This window comes from Filicampus tigris, chromosome 22 (genome assembly GCF_054856515.1).
Source record: "Filicampus tigris isolate MCC_2025a chromosome 22, RoL_Ftig_1.0, whole genome shotgun sequence".
In the NCBI taxonomy this organism is placed as follows: domain Eukaryota; kingdom Metazoa; phylum Chordata; class Actinopteri; order Syngnathiformes; family Syngnathidae; genus Filicampus; species Filicampus tigris.
In genome coordinates this window covers 4,214,760-4,231,618 of record NC_141238.1, presented here as the reverse complement: position 1 = coordinate 4,231,618, position 16,859 = coordinate 4,214,760, and the positions used below count along the sequence as shown (strand labels likewise).

Genomic DNA, 16,859 nt, shown 5'->3' with positions numbered 1-16,859 from the left:
AGACTATACGATTTGTTTGGGAAATGTATGTTACAAAAAAAAAAAAAAAAAAAAAACGAGATCAAGAAAAGTAGAGCTCAAACGCGCACCCAAAATCCCCCGTCCTCATCGTGGGTGCATTGGGAAAGGCGCTTTGAGCGCACACTGCTTCACTCTGACCATTTGGAAACTCACAGCATCGTTCCAATGTGCCGTTTGGTTATTCAGAGTGCCCCTATAAGGGAGTGCCGGAAACGGCTGTGATGTTATTATGCCACGCAAAACATTTTCTCAAGGGACATCTGAGATAAAATGACAAAATGTGGAATATCTTTGTTTTAAATTGAAAGGACCAGGAGGCAGACATAAATCGGTCGCCTCCGAGGGAAGCGGGCCGTCTGTCTGCTGTATCGATGTCCCATTGATTCAGGCTTTGTGTCTCACAGTGGCTACGCCAACCCCCCCACCGCCCCCCACCCCACATCTCCTACAGAGCTACTTAATATGTTTGAGGGGCCTGATGCATCTCATCTGTAAAAGGCAGAGGTTTGCTTCGCCCCCCTCCCCCGACATAAGATGGCGATGCTGGTGCGGCGGGAAGCAAAACGGGTCGGTGTGAGGCCGCGGTTGCTCTGAAGTCGGCCTGGTGGGACCGGGGGTTTATTGGCTGCAAAGGCGGTGGAGTTGCGAGGGGCCTGAGAACTTGAATGAAAGGAGCTTTTGAAACTTCCCACATTGGCATTAGAGAAACGCCGCTTCTACTGCACGCTTGCACCAGCACAAACGACAAAAAAAAAAAAAAAAAATCCAAGAAAACAAACTCACACGCGCACACACACACGTGGCTTGGCGCATACATGCATTACCCATATCTCGAAAACACACACACTTTGGCTGTCTTTTTTATCAGCGAGTCCGCGAGATGAGACTGGGCTCTAATTGGTCCCGGGGGAGATTGGCAGGGCGAGCGGAGCAACAAGGAGGCCGGAGTCCCCGGGGACCAACAACAGGAGGCGGGAAGAAAAGGGCCACCGCTCCACAAGTAGGGAAAAGGGGAAATAATTAAGCAAGAGGGAAGTTAAGCCAAAAGCATTCATAGCACATCGGAGAAAGTTGCCTTGATTATCGGCTATAAAAAGACTTACCTACTGTACACGACTCTTTTTTTTTTTTTTTTTTTTTTTTTATCAAACGAATTTCCCTTTTCTATATCTACACTTGCACCCCTCTTAAGTCCCGCAGGACACGGCAAAAGATGCGGAGAGGGGTGGTTTGCGGTGCCGCTCCAACCAGATGAAAAGAATAAGTGATCAGAGGCTCCCTAACCTGCAGCCAACACCTTCGTCTTTCGCCCCTTCAGCAGTTTCTGCACCCGGCACAGCTGCAGGTGGTTCTCGTGGCGCCGGGTATTGTTCTGGATACGCTGGTGCAGCTCTTCCACCGCAGCCGCCGCCCCTGCGGCAAAAAAAAAAAACAAAAAAAAAAAAACACACACATAGTGCTTCAATCACACGCGTGAGGATGCCTTGACTTACTTTAGCTCCCAAGTCCAGGTGGGATGGTGGAAAAGAAACAGCGGGAACATGCGCTCTCCGGTTGTATCATCAGCGGAAAAAGCAAAACTTTACGGCACATGGTGTCTCTAAGCAAGACCTTTGAAAGACCACTTGACTCAAATTTAAGGCCTCCTATTCATGACGTGTGACCATGGGGTGTGGGGCCCAAAAGCCTCGATTCCAAAATATTTGAAGACATTTGGCGAGACAGATTGTCATTGTTCCTACAGAGCAGAGAGAATATATGCTCTTAATGACTGTAAATTCCGTGCTAATTTCCGTTCACATTAAGCGAGCAAACGTTTACATTTTACACTTGGAATAATGTCTTCATCTCTTTTGTTTGATTCCACATTCTTTCAAATATCGCAAAGCGAACCCGTTTTGACAACAAAGCAAGAAACCTCGGCACCAGAACAATACATCAAAAAAGGACACAGCCATGAAATTGCAACAAGGCGGCCCCGATAATAGCTGTAAACATTTAGAGCAGCATCATTAACGCATCCCGATGTAACGGCGCGCGGCTGAATCCTAATTTCAAGCGCAACATTTCAACTTTGGTTCCGAGGAATGAAAGTCTGGATGAACGCGAGCCTCTCGGCGACGTGCCTCCACTAAAATAATCACCGCCTAATTGGCTCGCTTAACTTCACAACAATTACAATGTAAACCAAACAAGGCATCCGTGTAGACTTTTCCCCTTTGTTATGCCTGCTTGGAATATTTTTATGTCGGCTGCCTCGGAAAAACAACAACTTCTAATTACCGCATTCTTGACATGAGATCTGGCCGAGGCATTAATAATACATCAAGCCCATTAGACACACTGAAGAAGTCTTGCAATTTTTCAAGCGCTTTATTCCACTTATTTACTATTCAGTGTTTGGCCACGGAACAAGCGCGGGAAGAAGTTTTACGACAAAGTCTGCCCATCATTTCTGAGGTCGTACCTTCTTACCGCGCTCGAGTTGTTCTTCGATGTGTCATATTGTAAGCGGGCAAATAAAAACTCCCAAAGTGCCGCAATTATGACAATTAAATCGAGCGAGAATGCAAAGCAACGCGGAAGAGAGAAGCTTCGGGGGAGAGCGGCGCCGAGCAGCACACGAGACAAAACAACAACAACAACGACAAAGTTCTTCGACTGTGCCGCCTGAGCTTGTTTCCTTAATCAGATACAATGTGATTTGTCAGAAATATCTTTTTAAAATAATTCCCTTTGCAATACAATTGGGCTCACGATGGAAAGCCCCTCCCCCCTCCCCCATACAAAAAACCCCAACCACCATTAAAAAAAAGCAGCGGATTTTAATGAGAAGAGGAAGAAGCGATAGTGGAGCACTTTCAGATATGTACCTTCATCTTAGAGTCACGGGCTGTTTTAATTTGTAAGCAAAGGCAGCACATCAGCAATGAGATTTTAATTGATACACATAAATAATTCCTTGTGTATATCCGCACTTCAGTCGGCTTCGCTGTTTATTTGACGACTGAAATGAGTCATTATCGGGATTTGTGTTGATGTTGGAGGACGTTATTTATTAATATCGCGCCAGCTTAATGGCCTCTGATCCACTCCCAATTAATTATGTCAAAATCCACATCAAACCACAACTTGCACTCACATTGAGCTTTGCCTCGCTTTCATTCCTCCACTACGACCAAAGCGCCGCTTGCGACAATAACAGCAAATGGGGAATGAAAGGGAATGCTAACGCAGTCTTTGTTCGCCAAATGAAGATAATGAGGGCTTTCTTTAAGAATGACTGTCTGGTGAGTGACTGGTACGTATAAAAGTTTTCACTGCTGTGGAGCAAATGTGCCTACTGTGTGACTTCTAAAGTAGAGGTTGAATGATTTGAAATTCAACCGAAATTCTCCCCCCAAAAAATGCGGCTTTAACTCGCGTCAACATTTCAGGAGACATCAGCTCAAAGGATTACCTTTACGTGAGTTTCTAGTAACAAGTAATAACATTTAAAATAATAGCGATAGAGAATAACAAATAAAAGTGAATACCTGCTATGCAGGCATTGGCCACTTAGGGGCAGTGTGGTGCAGTGCACGCAGAGAGGTACACTAAAGAGTAGAAGTGGAATGTTGTGATTTAACTTTAAATATAACTTGTTTTTAAGAGATTAGGAAGATTATTGTCCTATCATTGAGTGTAAATATTCGTTTTTTTGAAGGAATATCACTCCCGGAACTCAATGCTAATTTTCTATTAGCCTGTCAATGGGATTTCCCATTCACTGCGAGCATGCGCACTGGCGGTAAAACTGTCCAGTATGTGTCGTATTTAAATAAAGAATGTGTGTAATTCTTCCTATTTTGTGTTTAGTTTTACAGTAGTCTCAAATTGGGGTGTCAATAAACTGCTTCAAGTACGCTCAGGGCAGAATAAAATTCACTTCACATTGTACAATGTGCGTTCACAACGCAGCAATTTGCACATACACACGACGCCGTTCAGCACGTGAATCATTTTTCTCCGATTATACTGTTTTCATGATCGTGAGAAGCCAAAATCGAAATCACAATTACATTTCGATTAATTGCCCAGCCCTGCTGGCATCCGCGGTAAACCGCAGGCTGAACTATTCCACCTTTGAGACTCCGGAACTCCGGAATGAAGAGATTACCAGGCGTATTTTTGGCCAAATACACTGTTTGGTGCAGATTGTGTTGTATTACGCCTTCATATGCGACTGACTGACACATTCTGTCCAAGGAGCCATATATGCAAGCTACTGAATCCTGAAATTACATGGAAACGTGTCAGTGCAAACCTTGACATCACCCACTTGAGGGCGGGATGGAGAGTGCTGTATTCATCACTTAACAATAAAAAAATATTGACCTTGACACGCAGCGGGGGGAAAAAAAAAAAAAGATTACTGAGACAGGAGCACAATCGTGAAAGGCACTTACGTGAAAGCTGTTGGAACTCCGGGTTATCTGGACTCGTATTGGCAGTCATCTCTTGCAGTAAACCTTTATACCTAAGAAAACAGGATTTCATTAAATGACTAGATCAGGTCCACTATGTGGCAATGGCAGTATCACTGAAAAAGTCCCTTTCACGAAAAAAGCCATTTATGAAGATTACAGATATGTGTAAGGTTCATCAATTATTTAGTGTATCGCTTCATTGATCCATGCGTTATCTGTTGATACCCTTAATTAAATGTATTAACTTGCGTCAACTTCAACAGAAATCCATTCATATATCTATATTATTCTAGATTTTATATGAAACATGTATACTGAGTTGACGTAAGTGTGTTTTGATATGTTTGCCTTTTTTCCCCCCCAATGAAAGGACTTAACCTTGGAATGCACTGATTGATTTTTTTTTTTTTTTTTTTTTTTTTTTTTTTTTTTTTTAACAGCGCCTACCTCTAGAGCCCTGTCTTTGAGTAGTCTGGGTTGGTCGCAGAGACATTGTGGTGCCACCGAGTGAGGGCATTATGCTGGCAAGATGCAACCGGTCAATTCGTTGGTGTAATTGTGAGAGCAAGTGCTAAAAAAAAATGGAAGGGAAAAAAAAAAAAAAAAGCACAATTTGGCGGTTGCCAAGTGGCACCATATGTTCATTTTTTATTTATTTATTTGCATTGGGTACACTTCACATTCTATTCTAAATGAAAACTTGAAGAGAAAAAAATGTTTACTAGTCCTGTACAGATAGTGACCCGCAAGGGATTACGAACTAGGCTGGTCAAACAAACACAATACACAAAGAAGAGTTTCACAACTAAGTGACTCGGTAGGCTGCGGTAATACTGGTCCGTTTTCCATCGGTAATAAGAGGCGTGATCCGGTGAAGGCGACGAGAAATGGTTGTTAAAATGCCTTTCGACGCAGGCACGGAAACACACGTTCGTTTCGTTGTGTCTTAGCGGCGGGCTGCCACGCTGTGGATGGAGGGGGCGGGAGGCTTTGCGGAAGCAGCGAAGGAGGAGTGCATTGTGCGTGCACTCACTTACTGATTAGAAATGAAATGAATGCCTAACAAGCTCTAATTAAGCCGACATCAATTAAGGGACACTTAAAAAGAAGAAATAATTCCAGTTCCTTCTCTCCTTGTATCATCTTGTAGTAACAAATGCATTACAGACATTATTAGCAATGGGTGCCCTCGTTTCCTTTTTTTCTCTCAAGGAGTTGAGATGAAATTCTAATTACAGCACCAGCGTAACAAAGGAACCATCTAATGAGCATTATTACAGCCCATTTCAAATAATGTAAATGACACTCACTTGTTAAGCTGCCCTGTCCCGCTCATTAGCACCACAGCAAAGAAAGATAATGAGACAATAACATATTCCCAACAGCTGAGATATTTTCTATAGAAAGTATGAGCTGGTGTTTTGATGCACCTACCGCCGCGGCAACATGAGGCGCCGACTGCGTCGTAATGTGGATTATGCATGCGCACATCAATTTAGCAACATGAATATCTTTGTAATTAGCTTCCCAGATGTCCCAATTTGTAAACAAGAGCACCCGAAGAACGCGCACCTCCGCCAAATCGCGCAACTTCTGAATGTTGCAGCGCTCTCAATACTTTACGTGCATGGATAGTCACATAGGTACACCCAAAAAAAAAAAAAAAAAAATATATATATATATATATATATATATATATATATATATATATATATATATCATGAGCTGTGAATTCCTTACTTTTTTTTTTTTTTAATTCATCAAGCGAAAAAAATAAGCCTGAAATACATTACAGTGAAATAACATTTCGTGTTAATGCGGTGACATGAAAAATCAAGCGGCACTAAGTGTAAATTGTTCATTTATTAATGTAAAATGCGATTTATTAGCATTGTAATTTTGTGCTGGAGAACTAATATGTCATAAGAGGATTTTATTTGTTTGTTTATTTGACAAAAAAAAAAAGCACACATTCTGGTCAAATATCTCTATTGGGCAAAACGACGGCCACTTATACGTAGAAAAAAAAATGGAATTGCCTCTCCATAGAGCCCACTATAGTAAAGAGTCGACTATGGTGGGAAAAAAATATTCACAATCTAGCTTACACAATGAAAAATAATAATAGAATCTACAGCTTGCAGATTGAGAAATGCGGTCGGAACCCTGCGTTATCTGTGCGAGATCGCCGTCAAGACTCACCAAATTATTTTTCCTCATACACATTCGCCTTTCGCGCTCACTATCTTGTCTTTGGCAGCTTTTTCACAGCGGTACTGTGTAAGTTACAGGAGCGAAACGGCCCGCGACTCCGCGACAGCCGCAAAGGGGCCGCAACCAGATGATGAAATTTGACTTCATAGACTCCCCACCCCCCGCCCACGAGAAAACATCTTTAAGTCCACAAATAACTTGTGTTGAAAGCAAGGGTCCCCCGAATTATCCGATTGTGCCAAGCCTCAAATGGGTGGAGATCCAATCATTTTCATGGCAAATTTGGCGCAAATGGAATTACCTCACCGAAGCAATTGTTTTCATCGCCGGCCTTGCTTCACCGCGGACAATGAAGCGCAGGGTCAGCCAGACAATATGTAACAAATTAAAAATAAATCACAGCGATATACCTGCAGACCGCGTCTTTCAGAAAACCTTTCAAAAGAAATTAATCACAAGTTTGTCCTTGTCTGCGGGAGCCGCACTGTGCCAGGCTGCAGCGGATGACAGAATAAACGCCCCGGCGCACAAAAGCAGCTAATTTGAAAGCCCACCTTGTCAAATGAAAGATGAATTCAAGTACGGCAGCCAAGTACAACACCTAACTAGGTGGTTCACAATGCTTAGCAAGGATGACAATGACCCAAAGACCTCTGGGTTTTTGTATGCCTTTTACCCAGAACATATTCCTCGTCTGAAGCAAGCCTATTGCCGGGTCAATGCTTTTGTTAGGCTAAATTGTGCTTGGTTTAAAGCGCACCGATCCCAAGGTCTGCCGCCATCTCTATAAGAGCTAAAACTCCATTATTGACAGAAATGTGGCCGATACAGGCGGAGAGGGCTTGTTATTCAGCGCCACAATCAACTTGAGACCCCATCACTGTCATAACGGTGAACTCAGCAGAGGGGAGACAGACGACTACTCCAGTCGGCGCTTGTGAACGCCACTTAATAAAGGCAATTATTTTAGTCGTTCCCCCAGCAGCAACATAAGTATCCGCACTCCGGGCTTCGCTCGCCATCCATCATCCTTAAACGGCGATACGGGACAACACTTTGCTTGCCGTTCGCGGCGAGCCCGAGTGAGGTGAGGCGAGGTAAGGTGCCGGCCAGCCGGCGATGATTATCGCCGCGCCGCTTAAAATCAGCGCCGAATTAGACACGTCCCCCGAGCCTTCCGAGTTTTGCCGAGAACGACAGACGGATCGATGACAATGGCGGCGAGCGGACAAGGAAACCCTGAGCGACGCAAAGTTGCACTGGAGACCGATTACATGTCAGAGTCACAGATAATTGTATGTCATAGGGACGACGACATCCATTACCCCCCCCCCCCCCCCCCGACTCAATAAATACGTATTTTACAGCAGCATATTTCATCAAAACACAAACAAATTATAATGGAAATTTACCAAAACAGACATTCTTGGTCTTCCTACACCTTGTCCATATAATTGTCAACTCAATTGTAAAAATTGCCCTATTATGTTCTGCACGACTTCGTCTCTTTATTACAGTAATATAAAAAAAATATCACCGCAGAACAAGCAGTTTGCTATTCGGCGGCAATAGCAACAGGGATGTAAATGCACGCAGTACATCAAAGCTTTAAGTAGACGTGTCCAAATGAGGACATTACTTTGTGTACGTAATGGCTCCCTATTGTGAACGTGTGTTGTGTTCCTCTCAGCGAGCGAGTGAAAATGACGTCGCATCCACAGTGTCGTCAAAGCAACGCGTTGACGCAAGCGTTTACATGAGCAAAAGTCCCGTAAAATTGCATTCATTTGTCAATAAAAAAATAAAAAATAAAAAAAAGTGTACACAACCTTGTTCAAATGTCAGGTTTTTGTGGTGTAATGTATCCTTTACAACCCAAAAATATTTTCAAAAAGGGAAGTAAAAATAAACAACTGCGATGTGGTTGCACAAGTGTGCACACCCTCTGGTGGCAGGTGTGTGCAGACGATTTAACACGAGCTTGAGTGTGATTGGTTCATTCTGAACACAGGCCACGTCCCAGTTTTGAGGGTTTTTTTTTTTCCTGTCAATTTAAAAAAATCAAATTCATTTGTAAAGGTTGAAGGGTTTAAACGTAAAAGTAATAAATAATACATAATTACTTACATTGAAAAGGAGACTGTATTTTTATTTTTTTTTATTGCATAACTTACCGATTTTGCCTTTTTTTTTTTTTTTTTTTTTTTAAATACAAATAACCTGGGCCATTTGTCTGCTTTTAAACGTCCATCGTGTCCTTTGGCACAAAACGTTTGCCCGCCCCTGCTGCAGAGGAAAAACAAATAATATCAACAGTAAAATAAACTCTCAGGTGTTAGCTCTTCTGAAAGAAACTCGCCGGAAAGTTGAATGGGTGTAACATGTCAAGGGCTTGATAGTACATCTGCAATGATGATGAGCATGGACGATAGCTAATTAAGATGCAAACAAGCGGCTTGATAAACCGGTGTCACGAAAATGCGCTGCGTTGGAAAGCGCATTTCTGATGATTTCTTTTCTTGTTCCACTAATTAACAAGCAAGATCAGGACCGCATGAAATTACAGCTAACACGAAAGCGGTACTTAACAAACGAGATTTTGACAGTTCCTGGACGGATGGCGCACATACGTGGGCGCTACATCAAATAATCACCTGTCGTCGAGATTATAGATTGTGCGGCGAAAAGACTGGTGAAAGGAAAACAATCAAACAGCAAAAACAACTCATGCGTAAAATCTGTGGCATGTTAAGGAAGTGGCGGAATGTGATCATAACACATTTCCTTATTTGGAGAGAAACAGGTTAAAAAAAAAAAAAAAAAAAAGACTATGTGATGTGGAAACAATTTGTGATGGGAGACTAACACCATTGTTTGCTGTAAAAAGAATATGTTAGGGATGTACTGTTTATTCACAGTGTATTGGGAAAAGAATACCTTTGAGAAGGCACAGATGTACTTTAAATAACATAAAAATAATATTGTTTTTTTTGCGAGTGTAAGCATGTCGAAGTGGAGGGGGAATAAGGGCGGGGATGTGGGGGCTGTTGTTCTGATTTATAATAATAGTCACAGTTAATGCTTATTATGCAAGAATTTCAATTGGTGTCGGTATATATATATATATATATATATATATATATATTTTTTTTTTTTAACTCCATCGGCTTTTTCTTTTGTTGATCTTGCTTATTGTTGGAAGTTAGTGGAACACCAGCATTCAAGGAGACGGACTTGAATTACTGATTTTGGGTGATGTATTTGTAGCATTAAATCATTCTTCCTCATGATCAGGAAGTTTTTGTCTTCTTTTAAAATAAACTCACCATCAGGGTTGTATTGTATGGTATACTGGTGAGTACAAAAATGCAAGATTTTTTTTTCGGGAAAGGCGAGTACCGATATCAGGCATCGGTATTGGTCTGATTAATTTCATGGTATCGGCACTCGCAACTAGGGATTATCGTCCGGGCTGATTATAAACCGGGCTGATTATCGGCGCCAATATTCGATATTTTAATGATTATCGGTATCAGGCTATAAAATCTGAGATTAGCCTACAAGCATTAGCACACATGTCTGACAGATGAAAATTTGCTACAAATTTGGTGGAAATTATGTTCTATCTTACTGGCAAGTAATCAGTCAGAGTTTGGAAAGCTTACTGATCGATCCGCTCGATAGGAAGTTGAAGCAAGTCCTCAAGCTTGTGGTTGTTGAACTCGGGCCGGCCTTCCTGCAGTTTCTTAAACCGTCTGAAGGCCTTGTTTTTCTTCAGCTGGATCTGGATCAACAAAAGGAACGCAATTTCTCATAAAAAGAGCAATTAGAGACAGCTGCAGCAAAGTGGAACTACTGCTCTCAAGGCTGTCCGGTATTTCATATCGCCATTCATTCCAATTCCGTAACATCTTTTCATTCATCTTCCCCTGAATTAAACTAGGGACACAGCAGCACATAATCTTATCATGAGAAAGGTCCTCCAAACCATACATGACATTATCAAGTTGTCATATCATCCAGCCTTTGACAAAGTGATGGAAAGAAACAGCATCTGCACTGCACTCTATCTCCACTACATATTGCTTATGACAATACCCAAGGAAACACATCACGCTTACAGATCCAGTGAGTGCGTATCCCAATTTCCTCCCACCGAGTAGCATCTGCATTCAGCTTGTACGCCCGATGATGGACATAACAGTGACGACCCCTGAAACCCGTGTCTTCGTCCCACTCAAAAACTCGAGAAAAAAAAAATCCCCCTCTTGTTACGCATTATGCCTTGGCTGCAGGAGGGGTTGGGGTGCTGGTGATGTCATTAAAAATGCATCTGCACATCATGTCAGCATGAGTATGCGTCAACATTTGGGTGACGTGAAGCCCGAAACTTGTCACTCATGTCAGTCATGAAAATAAACCTCCCATGGCGAGTGTAGTTCAAGCTGTAATGAATTCAATTTTGGGACAATAGCTCTTGACCACAAGCTGTCATGCTTGTTCGGAGTAACAACGCTGGATCATTTTAGAATTACCTTCAAAATGGGCAGATCAACATTTATTAATGATGATTCCGCTGCAAATGCTGTATAGCCTTACCCAGAGCACTTTTTTGGCATCGTAAATATTGTCCACAAAGATGTTGTAGTGATGCAGTTCAGGGCAAAACTGGTCAAAGCCCCTGCCGAAGTAGCCATTTTCCAGGTGAACTAGCAAAGATCTACGAAAAACACAAATATTGAAGGGTTATCTTCTTAAAATACAGTCCGAAATTCCGATGATTTCGATTTTGGCTTCTCACGATCTTAAAAACAATACAATCGGAGAAAAACGATAAATGTGCCAAACGGTGGTGTGTGTTTGCAAGTCCCTGGCATTGTGAAAGTACCCCGAATGCACCATGTCACTTTAAAACCAAACACACAACAAAAAGAATGACACACAATGTATATTTAAATACGAGTTATATTATATTATATTATATTATATATATATATATATATATATATATATATATATATATATATATCATTGATTGATATTAATTTTTTTCTTTGGAAGGAAAGGCGCTCACACCTACGGACAATTTAAAGTCTTCAATGAACTTAATCTGCATCTCTTTGCATTAATTCAATAGCTGCAGCCCTACCAATCACCTATATTTAGCCGACGCTGACAAGACAGACGTCATGACGGCGTAATAACGTCCTCGCCCTCCGAAAATACACGCCGCGCATACCTGTATTTGGCGCATCAAAGTCCTCCGACACATTAATTTTCAAGCACCTCCTCCAGCGCACATTTAGCCCGCAGTCAAAGCGCATTGGACTTTGAGTTAGCGCCTGAGAAAACACTGCTGTTCGGCATCAGTGTGATCCCAAATGAGGCGCGATCGCATCTGAAGTGCCATTTCGCGGCAAAAGGCACACATGTTTAGAGAAAGTGCGGAGGTTGAGCAAAGTTTAGAAGAACTGTACCCCCCCCACCCCCCTTCAGCCCCCCCCCACTGTTAATGGGGAGGGTTTAGCAGGCGAGGCTCTGTAGTGCCGTTTGTAGGCCTCGCTGTATTTACCGAGGACCCAGACGGTAGGTCTACCTTCAGGGCACCCAGGGCCACTTTGTAGTGGGAACATGCCTGCTGAACTCAGGAGCAAAACAAGTGAATCAAGGCAACGGCAAAACAGTCGTCAGCCTGTCAGGCACATTATAGCAACACGGACGCAATTGGTTGGGGGTGTTGACACTGGTGAAGGAGCTTGTTATCCAAACTTAGAGGAAGTACCACACGCACACACACACCCAGACATTCCCACTCCCTAATGATGTTCCCAGAGACTTCTGTTCGCACACGCTGGAAGGAGCACATTTCAGTTGAAGTTGATTTAAATAGATTTTAATGAAGTTGCACGCCAAGGTAGCCTCTGTTCATAATCAGGAGATGCGGGAGCAGCCGAGAGAGTTCTAACGAGGGCAAAGGGCGGGAAATATAGTGTTTCCGTTTTTTTTCCCCCCTACCTCTTACTGCCACAGGCTATTATGATAAATATGAAATTAAAGATTACCTCCCTTTTTCTTTTTTTTTTTTTTTACAGCAATTAAATTGTCTGGCCATCAGCAGCGGAGCGGGATTAGTATTCGGCACGTGTCGTGTTAATCAGCATTAATTCCAAGCAGTTGCGACATCTGGGCTGGGTATGGCCTCAACCGGCAATTCCCACCGAGTCGCCTTCATCTGGGGGTGGCACGAATATCAATTGTTAAGGCGCCATTAACATGACTGATAAATAAACATAAAGTCAATTCGCTGTTATCGCACAAACAATAGCGTGGAATTTTGTTGATCACAGAACGGTTCTTGTCTCATCTACCTTTCATGCTCTACCTATTATTATCATCATGACCCCTCCCCCCCCCTCCCATTTTTAAATCCACTGTGGCTATCCTTCATACCTGATCCGCTGACAGGCCTTTCAAGTCTTATTCCTGTTTTGGCATGTTCGGAGCGAGGGATAATTGGATGGCTGCCTTTGCTGCCGCTTCTCAATAAACAGTCTGCGGCAGAATGAATGGCACGGCATATCAATATATTCACATGTCTCCTTTTCTAATGTAGCTTTTAAAAAAGTGGTCGAATTTATTAACTCTACCCGCTGCACTCCGCGGGCAAGTAAACAAACACAGGGACATCAGATGAATATACATACACTTTGCACTTGGGTGGAATTCAAATTTAACTATGATTACACGCCACGGGAAAATCATGTTTATCAACAAGCCTTAGGGCGTACTCACACTAGGACACTTGAACTGTGCCGGACTCGGCTCGACTGTGGATGACTTTATTCGGGGTTTTTGCAGGTATCAGCAAATCTAATTGGATACTTTTTAATGGCGTTTTTAATGCAACTTAAAAGAAATTTCATAATGTATCCGTACCCTTTGTACTCTCACTTTGCGCCGTCAAAAATACACGCACACAAAATATTTACGCAGCGTGCACCTATGAACCACAGATAAAGAAAAGGCGGTTGAAATATTCGCCACATATTAATCTAAAGGACTTTACTAGACAGTTATTGCCTCCCAAAAGTCGGAGTGGGAGAAAAGAATATGGGAAAATCTAATCTATCACTTAGCAGTGATAAATCTGTCCAACGCACTGTCCCTCAATGGAATGTTTTTTTAAATGGAGTACTTACTACTTGCCGTTGCTTTTAAACCACTAATTCAATAAGCGGGGCCCATAATGAAGATGTATGGGAAGTGCAGAACCATTTATCCAATACGTCACTGTGTGTAATTTATACTTCAGTCTTCATTGTAGCACATGGCTATTTTTTTTTATTCCCCCTTCGACCTGGAGATGGCAGACAAATAGATGAGCACTTGTATTAATTAATGGAAAATCTGGTTGATTGTGTGGAATTGATTGTTGATTAATGGCGTCGTAAAGGAATTGAGGCAAGGCCGGGCGCGTTATTTGGCTGCAGACAGCAGAGGCACTGTTGATTCAGTCTCAACTTGAGTGCATTCAAAAGAAGGACAACATGAATATAAATAAGTCAATTTCAATTAAAAAAAACAACAACACAATTTTAATTATATAAATTGACCTGCTATTTCATTTTTTTTTAATGAAAATTACGACGGACACCGCATTTTTTTTAATGGTGTCAAATGTTCGAATGACTCTGCATCATTTATCAGAAGTGAGGTCGCGTCTCAATTACAATTCAGAAGTTTTTCCATTATAATGATCGCTTCCATTTTGTGCTTTATCTTCTCAAATTATAACGTATACACTAATGTACCCAAGGGAGGGAAAACGGAACATCTATACCCTTATAGAGTATCATTGACTTCTACTAATGGTGAAGATAAGGCCGATGCTTTAATAAACCGAGAGTTTATCATGAGTGCATTCCTACACAGGGGACCGACTGCTTTCCCCATCACTTTACACAGTCTCTCACTGCCCTTAAAGCGATGATATTCGTAAATTATGCAACGGGATACTTACTGGTTTACTGAGTGAATGGCTTTAATTGAACTGAAGATGCTTTCTCTAATGTCCTGCCTCAGGGTTCCTTTGGCCTTCAAAATCTCCACAAAGTACTGCAAAAAACAAGGAAGACAACTCAGCACTGACTGGAGAAACTTTTCATGAGTAGTTTCATTTATGTTGGAATTATCGGTGGGACGGAAAAAAAAAAGGTAAATAATTCGAGGCTTTTATTAATGGACCCCAATTTTATTTTATCCATCCATTTATTTTTGGCAGCATTCACAGTGCCGGCGGCAGGCTTTAACCTCCCACATCTCCCGCTGTAGATGGCGGTTGCTGCAAGAAACAAGTATAGAAAAATGTCGTCCCACTAAAGTGGCAGCTGTGCTGGTCTCAAGTCATTTGCGGCGGAAATGGGATTAGCAAATTGAACGAGCACAAGGCTTAAAATGACTCCTAATTGGAGTATACGGGCGGAGGGAGAGTAATTGAGTAGAAATTCGGCAACACTGGCGGGTGGTAAAAGTCTGTTGTCCCCGCAGGAAGTTAAGTGTACAATTTCTACCTTCAGCATGTTGCTATTCAATATGCAGTAACCTATGTGTACTGTATAACGCTGAATGGAAATGACTGCAAAAGTTGTATCCTGTTTGTGGCTAGTGTAACCTTGAACTCCTTCGGAACCGACTCAAAGAGAGGAAATTGGACATCTGCTGCATAGTGGGCCAAACCAGGATGCACTGCACGACAAGGACTGGATAAAAAAACATTTCTAAAATAAAAGGCTAATATGTTCTACCAATTTAACAGGGCTACATTTAACTACAAACACACAATGCATTTTTATTATTATATATTATCTAATTTAAGATTGAACAAGGTTCCTGTATTTTTGTTTTTTATTCTAGCAAAGTGTGACTTAATAAAAAGGACATGCTAAATAGTAATACATGTAAATATCTCACAAAAAAATAATACTCTACAGTATAAATGGAATGCAGTGTAAAAAATGAAGAGTTTTTGCATCATGATTTCATGCTTCAATCATATTGAGCTTCTTCCTGGCCAACAGGGGCAGTATAATACAGTCATACATAATGCACAAAGAGCTTCACATCTGAGTAAAAAAAGTCATTTTTGGCTGAGGATAAAGAATATATGCCTGTGATTATTGTGATATTGTTTTGTCCATGTGTTGCTGTACTGTTTGTGTTAAAATCGAAGCAACATCAATGCTGGTTTTGTTAGCCCATCTATGGTGTTTTGCACCGCATGTTAGCATTAAACTAGCGGGCTTTAGTAAGTTATGTGGTTGGGGTAAATAAGCAATGTGGAATTGGCTTTGTTTTATGTTGAAATTTCAAATTGGATTGAAAATAAACAGCTTGAAAGAAGCAAGGGGCCTCTTTGAAGATGATCAGCTGCTTGTTTTGAAGTTTTCTGCCACCATTTACCAAAAAATAAAAAAAATCAGCAGAGCAACGGCTGTACATTTTGATCACTTGTAAGTCAAGGTAGCGCTGTGTTTGATTTTTTTTTTTTGTAATTCCTAACATACAGTGGTGATTAGCTCCAGCTGTTGGCAGTACCGCTGCTCCGACTGCACCAATTCTCTGGCTGCTCGGCTCCGTTTCCTCTCCCAGCGGTCCCTCTGCTGCTGGATGCTGTTGCTGGCGAGGGCATCAGGTGGACATGGAGAGAAACTCATGGTCACAGCGTTGAGGCTTATCCTGGGCAGGAACAAGAGGAGCTTTATATACAGCTACATTGGGGTCATACACACACTTTTAAGTTGTGAATGTTTGAAGACTTTCATGAAAAACACACATTTTTTTGTATGGCCGTGTAATAAATAATGTACAATCATAGCATCTCTGATGTCAGAAAAAAATAATGTTGTTTTTGTGAGTGAAACACACAAAGCATGACAGTGCGAAATAGACAGCGTTTTTGTAGACTTTTAACATATTTTATTATTAAGGGTATTAACCGTTCTTCTCAAATGTGAAAACATAGATATATAAGCATTATTAATTAGTACTATACGTAATTTTACCTTGAGTTAACGTCTCCGCTTTCAAACCAGGCGCTCTTTTCGGGCTGGGTTTCCCTTTTCCGGTTTAGATGACGTCATGCAAGCTGATTGGTTT

At 41.7% G+C, this 16,859-nt stretch overlaps 1 protein-coding gene across 1 annotated transcript in view; it reads right to left on the bottom strand.

The window, feature by feature from the left end:
• Positions 1-16,859, bottom strand: part of arhgef39 (Rho guanine nucleotide exchange factor (GEF) 39) — a 25,521-nt gene extending 8,662 nt beyond the window's left edge. Inside the window, exons 1-7 of the mRNA XM_086022904.1 lie at positions 16,766-16,859; positions 16,268-16,439; positions 14,725-14,819; positions 11,304-11,424; positions 10,370-10,488; positions 4,470-4,540; positions 1,306-1,434 (exon numbers count right to left, since the gene is read on the bottom strand). Coding sequence (XP_085879030.1) covers positions 1,306-1,434; positions 4,470-4,540; positions 10,370-10,488; positions 11,304-11,424; positions 14,725-14,819; positions 16,268-16,417 — 685 coding nt within the window. The 5' untranslated portion in view covers positions 16,418-16,439; positions 16,766-16,859. The remainder of the gene's footprint in view (positions 1-1,305; positions 1,435-4,469; positions 4,541-10,369; positions 10,489-11,303; positions 11,425-14,724; positions 14,820-16,267; positions 16,440-16,765) is intronic.